A 9,402-nucleotide genomic window follows, 5' to 3' on the forward strand; every position below is an offset into this window, starting at 1 on the left:
CACCATGGTGCTCTCCACAGCTTGCCACAATGAAAACCAAGGGACCTGCTGGAGCTGACAGAGTCCTCTCCCTGCATGCCCACCATGCAATTCATACATGCAGATCTTGACCAAACTTGAAATCAGGACATGGCCAATTAAACATGGTGAAACAGAACCCAAGAAATGGGTTTCTATCCCATTAATCAGATGCAGTCATAGCAATAAAAAACAGCCCAACTCTCCCCAAGATCTGAGTGTCAGTGATGATTATTCTTTAATAATTCCTTTGCAACTAACCACCATCTGCCTTATGCACATTATTCAGCAACTCTGACAAAGTGTTCTTATGTGTCTTCTTGGAACAGTTTAAATATATGCATCAAACATCGTTAAGAGATTTAAATATATTTTGCCTAAGAAGCTCCTTCAATTGTTCTAGCAAATAGGCTCAGCTTTACTTTACATTACTGGATACCACCAGTAGTAATTTGGACTGAATACTAAATTATCCAAGAAAGATAACACAGAACTGAGCAGCAGGAGTGTATGTTTCTTCTAAATATAGCTGTCCCTTATATTTAAGCAGAGTCTGCATAAATATCCATGATTATGCTATTTAACAATTTTACTTTCTCTCACACAGAACTCAATGCTTGATCTAGCACTCCATGAATAGGTAGAGAAGATAAAGTAGTTCTTATATTGATCACTGCTCACTACAGAAGAGAAGGCTGCATCAGACCACGGTGGTACATATTGCTCCCAGTACCCTTCCAGGCCTTCAGGTAGCAATCTGGGTGATGAAATAAAGATTATACTTATTAAATTTGCAATGTGCTTCCAGGCTTTCTGGTGGGAGGGTTGACAGGTTGATAGGAGGGGGCTGTAAGCACATTAGAGAACAAAATTAGAATATAAAATGAACTTGACAAATTGGAGAAGCAGCCTAGGGGAAAAAAGGAGATTTAGCTCAATGAGAACCAAGTGGAAGATTCTGTGTTTAGCCAAGAACAATTAACTGCTCAGATAATGGATAATAACCACTGCTGAGGTTGCAATTCTGCATAAAAACATAGCCCATAAAATTCCAAATATAATTTAACAATAATTCAGGTTTTACAACAGTAAAAAACAAAAGACAAAGACTGTACTGGGATTTAGGAGAAAAATTATGCACAAGTACTCTTATTGTAGTACCAGCTCTGGTAATGTCCCATTGGGCACTGAAATAAGATATATACACTTTGGAAATAATTGAAGGTAAAGAAACAAGAATTAATACAAAATACAATCCATCAGGATGAGGATAGAGTTAGAACTGTTTTGTCTAAAGAAAAGATTTCTGAGGAGAGACAAATGTTTTTAAATACTGGAGTTCACACTCATACAATGCTGAACAAGAAGTAATGGACTTTAAAGATATAAGTGTAATTGGCTCTGAGCTGAGAGCCTTACCAGCTGTCTTTCTAGCAATTCTGTTATTTCCACTACCCATTTAATATTACATTTTAACAGTAAAGTCTTCAATACACAAAGCTAATAAGGTGACAAAGTGCTTTGCTTTCTTCGAAGGTTTGCAGGGGAGTTTATGGGTTGTTCCTTTTCCAGATAAGATGAAGAATTTGGAAAGCCTGTTTATTCTGTGTACTCTCTTTACTGCAACTCTTAGAAGTTGCCCTATTAAATTTCAGGCTTATTCTCTCTGCTTCTTACATAAATTTCTTTCTTCCTGACATGTTTAAATTGAGAAGTAACCACCTGCTGAAATCAATACTGAAAACTAAGATAATGCTAGCTAATTTTAGTAAGAATAATATCATCACACTCCTAGTCATCATCTTGAAATTTTCTCACTGGTAGACAAAAAAAGAAATAAAACACGCTCATGTTTCAGAGCTAAAATCAAAGTTCTACACATAAGTTCACCTTTCAAGACAATGGATTCCACTTAATGACCACATTCATCCACTGATTAAAAGCAACTGCTTCCATTTTCCAGACCATGTGACCCTCCAGAAAGTTGTACCATGTTCTTATCATTTCCAAGCTGATATAAAATCACTTTTACATTTTTTTACCCCTCCCCTAGAGTATCCTAAATTGTAGGGTTTGACCGCACTTGCATATTGAAGTTGTAGTACTTCTAACAACATCACAATATTTCAAATGTATTTGAATATCTATTTCCTACTGGCACCAGTTACAAAGAAATTAAATCTAGAAAAAAAATAAAAGTGATTATGAGTTTTTCTTCATGTCAGTAATCCACACTAAGACTGATGACAGTTGATTTAAATTTTAAGTTATGTAATCATTCCATATGGTGGCCATCATATATAAAAACTTGAATGAAACTACCCTGTGTGCAGGCAATTAGAAAAATTTTAGATACCAAGTATTTCAAAAGAATTTATTGCAATAGTAAGGTTGTTTTGGCAAGAGGGTATATCAGATTTATGGAACTTGAACCTATGAGTGTTGCAGAAATTAAAAAGTATGTCTCTGTTGGATGTGCTCACACAGGAAAGACTGTCTGCATCAGCAGGTAAAGCTAATGCAGAGAGCATAGTCCAAAAATATGCATTTCAGCTTCTACATTTTGCATAAAAAGTAGTCTTGTGTTTTGGTCTAGTGAATCTGTCAAAAGGAGAATTTATATGAACATCCGTATGAATAAGTTACCATATAATCATCCTACATGATTCAATTATTTAACAAGCTTGAGAACACAAATGGTAGGTTGCCAAAATGCCATTCCTTTCCTTGCTTCATCTTGGTTATTTGCAGCTGGAAAGGGTCAGCTCTGAGTTTGCAAAAGACAGTAATATCAACTTTCCTTCTTGACATTTCCATATATATTAAACAAGTATTTAATAACATCTCTCTGAAGATATTAAGGTGGAATAGGGATTCAGATCTGCATCAAAGAATGGTTCATTCACCTGCTTCAGTCAATGCATAGCACCTGGCTGAACTGCAAAATTGTCTAAGCCGTTCATTTCATCAACATTATTTCACAAATCAGGCAGCAATCCAGAAACATGGCATGTCTAAATCAGACTGCAAATAAAAGGCAAGACTAAAATCGTTAAGGCAAACCCAGCAGTGCCCATGAGCTGTGCATCTACAAGCCTCAAGATGTTGTGTATGAGGCCTTTCAGATGAAATGTGAATGCAAGTGAAGTGAGAAACACAATACTGTAAGTTATTACAGCACTGTACTGCTCAGTGGTCCCAGCTGAGATAAAAGCACGATACTGTAAGCACTACACAAACAAGCCAAAGTAACTATCTTGACTCAAACAGTTCACGAACTACATAAAAAATAAAAAAGAGAGGGAGGGGTTCAAGCTTAAGTTGTTCAAGCTTTTCTTTGCAAGAGAACTGAAAGGTTTAAAGGAGACAGAGCATGAAAATTCCATGATCCAAAGATGATTATTTTCAAAGCCATACTGTACACATACACACAGAGACAAAGTTTTCCCTTCATCCTTGCTGTAAAATTTTACATAGATCTACAACTTACAGTAGATGTCAGTAGCCCAGTCATTACTTTTGGTATCAGTGTCTCTTTATCACAAGGAAGGTATACAATCGTTTAGATGGAAATGTGGCACAATGTCCAACAAAAAACTTGCCTTTAAAAAAAGCAGGATCCCGCATTTACAAATATTTCTGCCCTTTTCTAATGGTCACCGAATAAAGTACTTTGTAATATATTCCTTTGTGTCCTTGCTAGTTCCTGTTACTATGTCTGACCTGACTCTCTCCACCAAAAATATAGTTTGAACAATCACAGATGAGCATTCTGTAATATTAACACAAAAACAATTATGTTTTACAATTAAATATTTTCTGATCTTTACCAGTAAAGTAACAAAATTCATTCTTTTCAGCCCCTGAATAAACAAAAGAATGAATGATTTTAAGACCAAAGATCAAATATATTCAATAAACTTTTCTGACCAGTGAATTACCAAGGCACGTACAGATATTATTAAAGATACATACTTTACAACTTGTTCTAATGAAAATCTACCTATGGCTCCCAAACCTTTTGAACAACTTTATGGCATTCCTCTACCATTCAAATTAGTGCATACTTCTTCACTTTTATCTACAAATTGCACTCTTATCAATGGATGGCCTCAATAAACAGTTTAGTAGTAATTACTCTTTGTCAAGTGTCTGTAGGTGTTTGTATGAGTAAATTTACATTCTTTTCTTTGCAGATTTTATGATCAAGCAGCATTTAACATAAAAATGGATTTGCTTCTTAGTAATAAAAACAGAATAAGACACATCATTAAATTTGAAATATTGTAATGGTGTCTGCCTTGCAAATTAGTTTCCTTTCAGATGCAAAGATTCTTTCAAAATTTAAACCAACTGTATTTTCAAAACACACTTTTGCAAAAACATCTTAGCTATCCTTTGAAGAATATTAAGGTTTGTTAAAACCACAAAGCACACCCTAGTCTTCCCTTCATGGTTCCACAGAACACTTGAAATTACTTGCATAATATAATTAATGTTTCTCATTAAAAAAAAAGGGGGGGGGCATAAAACCCCATCAAACTTTAGTTTACTAAAAGTTAAGAACAAAATGCACATTGTTGATATTAAACATTATATTTTGTCTCTCTTTTAATGGAAAAAAAAATCCCCCATTCTTTAAATGGTTTTACATTGCTACTTACCATTTCATACATCAGGTTTGAGAGACATTTCAAAGGTAGAGATTATTTTTTCAAGGCTCACTCTAACAAAGCTCATTAAAGCAACTGCCAGGAACAATAGCACCTGAATGGTACACAACAGATCCATCCATCATCCTTACTCCCCCTCATCCATCAACAGAAGGACACACCACAAGCCATAACTGCATATATGAAAAACTCTCCTGCAACAGAAGTTAAATGTGCACAGCTTGGAAATCCCCATGTATCAGCATGGAGTAGATTTTATAAATGAACAATCTTATTAAGAACAAGTTTCCAATTAGATGAGAAAGAGCAAGCAACCAACGTGTACCATCACTGATAAATTTAACCACCAAAATATAGGTAAAAGACACCTATCAGAGTTAAAATTACTCTGGATGTAAGCCTGTACTTGAACTCAAACAGTACCACATGCAGGGTGCCATCCAGGGCCAGTACCCGAGGTTAGTCTCAGCTTGTAGCATTCCACCTGTTGGAGCATGACTCCCTTCCTACAGGGCTCTCTCCAGCCCGTGACTCTGGCAACAGACCACACTGTTAGGAGAGGTCTGATGTCACCCTCGCACACTGTGTGGAGCGCTGTAGGAAAGCTAGGAAGTTACATATGTAACTCCATATGCTCCTAAAGCAATCGAAGTACAACTGTGCACACTAAAACAGGTGTTTCAAGTTTTGGCAGCACAGCAGATTTATAACATAATTTGTATTTTTTTAGACACTGACTGGATTCAATTTTAGCCTGAAAGAAATAACCATGTGCTGTTAAACATTTCTGTTATGGCCAGCCATAGACTGTATACCTCAACATCAAACAAATATTTTAAGTTAGGTACAGGAGAATATTTCTAAAGAAAAATAAAACATGTCCATAGCTTCAAAACTCTCTCTTAAAACATGTTTTAAGTACATAAAGGTGAAAATAACAACAATATACAAGTTACATATAAGATCACATTCCAATCCAAAATCTTAAGAGCTATCCTTCTAAAACAGCATATTATAATGGTTTCTAAAAATTGAAACACACTGAAATGCAATTATCAAATTTTAGAAGCATGGTACAAATGACAATAAGCAACTTTTTTCTCCTTATATCAAATGCTATTCTGCAGTATTTGCAAACCAAATATCAAAGCACACTTCAAAATCCACACAGCAATAAATTCTAAAAGTTGAATGCAACGTGAGTATACTAGATTATAATCAAACCAAATTAACCCATTTTCTTAATCAACATCTAAGAGAATAGCAAAATAGCATGAAGCAGTAGAAGCAAGAATTTTGTAAATACCTAGCTTAGAAATATGAGATATGTGGAAAAGCTAACAATTTTAAAAATAGGCTGTCATGATTTTTAACAGGGTATTGTCTCTGTAAACTACACTACCGAGAAGCACTTTGTTTTCTTATTACAAAATGCTGATCAGGTCCATAACCCTGACTAGAGAGCTGCATAATGGACAACTGTAATCCAGCATTGCCAGTAATGAATGTAGCAGGAGTCAGTGCTAGATACAACACTTTCTGGGAGAAAAAAAAAACTGTATCCTCAGATCTGATATGAAAACACTGCCTAAACACATCATGATCAAACAGTTTCATCTTCTATCACACCAATGCAAGTAGAATACCCCATCTGAAAAGATACTGAACTGCTCTAGACTGCACTGCTCTCTCTAGATTAAGTTTTTACAGCATGACAGTACCTATTTGACAATGTCCACAGCCAGGTTTTCTTTTCATGTGCATTTCTGCAAGACTTGACATTTACAATACTTACGCATTGCAATAAGGTTTCTTTTCATATCCTTTGTAGTTATTCATGTTCAGAGCCATTTTGCAAACTTCACAGTGGAAACATCCTTTATGCCAGTACTGTAAATAAATGTAAAGTAGAATTACTTATGGTACTGATATTTTGAAAGCAGTGTTAGGTTACGGTAAACATAAAAACACAATTACTTGTCAATATTTTGGCCATGAATTATAGGTCTCTTAACTAAATCGAAATAATTATTTTCACATGAAACCAAAGGTACCTCTGAAACACTCTCAGAAATGTAAATTCTCTGCTAAGGTGAATGTCAAGATCCCTGCATGCTGACCATGCCAGGATAATTTTAAAGATAACTGAAGCAGGAGTTTGACATTTTCCTTGTAAAAAAAAAAAAAAGAGGGGGGGGAAGAAAAAAATTAAAAAAAAAAACCCAAACAACTATGCCGCTTGCTAAGAATGCAACACTACACGAATGCAATCACTAACTAATGTGACAGCTTGTTTTTAGGTACGCCGCACAGATACTAAATTTAGCTCATAATTCGGCATTTTCCTCCGGTGGCTTCTACTGCCTCGCCTTGCCTTTCCGGGGACGGTAATTTGGCGCATCTATCACAGCCTCACTGTTGTTATTTACGGAGCGACCGCGCTGGGCTTTAACCGGTGCCACCGGGGACACCCCCGCGGGACGGGGCTGCCGCCGCCCCGGCCGCCGTCCGCGCCAAGCCGGCCATGGCGCCAGGGGCAGCCGAAACCGCCCCAGCTCGGGGAAGCACCGACAACTACAGCCGGGAAAGGGCCGCCTACAACTTCATCCCTCGGGGAGCCGGGGGGGCCGCGGGGACCCGGGCACCGTCATTCCCGGGCGGGCACCGCAGGGCGCCCCGGCCGCTGCGGCCCCCGCTCGCCCCGCGCCAGCGCGGTGACACGGCGGCTGCCCCCGCCGGCGCTGACAGCGCGGATGCCGGCGCAGCGGCGACCCTTAAAACGCTGCATTTGCCACCTGCCGGCTCGCCCCGATGCCCCGCCGGCTCGGCCCTGCCCTGCCCGCCCCGCCGGAGCCGCGGGGAGCGGGACGGGCACGCCCGGGAAGCGCCGTCCCCGCCCCCCCCCCCGCGCCCCATCACCTTGTCCAGGCAGTTGACTTTCTCGGTGGGATAGACCACTTTGCCACAGCGGGCGCACTGGGGATTCATTTTGCGGCTCCTCTGGGGCGGCGGCTCCGGCGGGCGGCGGTGGCCGAGGTTGCGGTGCGGCGGGCTGCGCTGGACGGGACTGCGGGAGGCCGATCTATCATCCCCTGCACTGGCGGGGACGCTGGGGGTCCTCAGCGGCTGCGGGCGGGCGAGGAGGTCATCGGCGGCGGCTGTGGAGGAAGCGGCGCTCCGGCTGACTGCGGCTCGGCAGCATGTGCGAGTGGGCGGGCGGGGAGCCGGCGCTGCCGCCCCCGCCGCTCGCCGCCCGCCCCCGCCGCCTCCCCCGTGTGCCTGCGCGCTCGGCTCGCCGCGCCGCGGGCTGCGTGACTCACGCCGAGCCCCGCGCTGCAGCCGCAAGCCAAGCCAAGCCCACCGGCGCGGCCCGCAGCAAGGGGAGGGCAGAAGGGGAGGCCGAGCCCCGCGCCGCAGCCGCCTCGAAGGGGGCGAGATGGCTGCGGGGGGGTACCCGCTGCGCCTCTGGGAGCACCTGCCCGGGACTCGCCGGGGCGGGGCTGGCCCCAGCGAGAGAGAGGGAGGGAGGGAGGGAAGGAGGGGGAGATGGAGATGGAGATGGAGATGGAGATGGAGATGGAGATGGAGATGGAGATGATGGAGATGGAGATGGAGATGGAGACAGACGGAGAGCGGGAGCGCGGGGCAACGACGGCGCTGCCGGGGCCACGGGGAGCTCAGGAGCTCCCCGAAGTGAGGCCCGAGGCCTGGCCGTGCGCCCGTGGGCACCTGCCGGCCGCGGCCTCCCGCCCGCTGCACACGCAGCCCCCGCATCCACCAGCGGGTGCGGAACGCCTGTGCCTTCCCCCAGCCCTGTGTCCCGATGAGTTTTCGGGATCGGCGTTGCAGCCTTGCCGGGGCTGAGTGTCGCCGGGTCTCACCAGCGGTCCCGCGGGGCAACCGAATCGCAGCGGGAATGGCAAATGACGCTCCTCGGAGCAGGCTTTGGACAGTCATTTCTGACTGGCTCTGCAGGGCTGTGGAGCGGTACAGCAAGAACTCGTGCGGTTTTTCTTCGCTGAGGACTTCTTTAACTACCTGGAATATAAACCATGCTGAGGAAAGCACTTAAGCCAATGCAGCGCAGCCTTTTCTGAGGGTTTCTTTCAGTAGTGCAGCACTCCGTGTGGCTCACAGCAAGGACAAATTCTGCACATACTTGGGTGTTATTAAGTAATCAGAATGCAGTCAGCTAAACTGGAATAGTTGACTATAATTCTGCCTTAGCAACCCAACTTTTATTCACTGGCTGTTTAAAGGCACAGGGAGAAACAGTAATTTCGTTGAAATTAATAATATATGTGATTAAATGAGAAACACCTAATCAGGCTTTAAATATTACATGATGGAAGTTGTAAAGCTGCCTCTGCCTCATCTAGCCTGAAACATCTGGCACCCGATAAAACTCAATGTTGAGATGCTGGCTGTGCTGCAAGCAACAGGAAAGCAGATTTGCAGGTAGTCCTGTAAATGTTTGTTTTCTCCTGTAGCTGTCTCCTGCAGTAGCAAATAGACAATGTGCTGAGCAGCCCCATTTCTGTTCCTGTGATCTTCATGCTGGTCCTTTTCAAAGCCAGTGCTAGAAACCTGCAGTTGTCAAAAATCCCGAAGCAGATCTTTTTCTTATTGTTATTGTTAACCAAATTACCTTTGATATGGAATTTAAGATTTGTCTTCTCACTGTTCCTCATTGACAATACCATGATTTTCA

At 42.4% G+C, this 9,402-nt stretch overlaps 1 protein-coding gene across 2 annotated transcripts in view; it reads right to left on the minus strand.

Moving 5' to 3' along the window:
• The window catches only part of NEBL (nebulette), a 251,854-nt gene extending 243,786 nt beyond the window's left edge, over positions 1-8,068 (minus strand). The window contains exons 1-2 of one of the 2 annotated variants that reach the window (XM_068212600.1): positions 7,611-8,068; positions 6,487-6,581 (exon numbers count right to left, since the gene is read on the minus strand). In XM_068212600.1, coding sequence (XP_068068701.1) covers positions 6,487-6,581; positions 7,611-7,679 — 164 coding nt within the window. In that variant the 5' untranslated portion in view covers positions 7,680-8,068. The remainder of the gene's footprint in view (positions 1-6,486; positions 6,582-7,610) is intronic. The other variant, XM_068212607.1, reaches the window with a different exon arrangement.
• Positions 8,069-9,402: the final 1,334 nt, after the last annotated feature.

The sequence above is a fragment of the Anomalospiza imberbis genome, chromosome 1, assembly GCF_031753505.1.
Source record: "Anomalospiza imberbis isolate Cuckoo-Finch-1a 21T00152 chromosome 1, ASM3175350v1, whole genome shotgun sequence".
NCBI lineage: Eukaryota > Metazoa > Chordata > Aves > Passeriformes > Viduidae > Anomalospiza > Anomalospiza imberbis.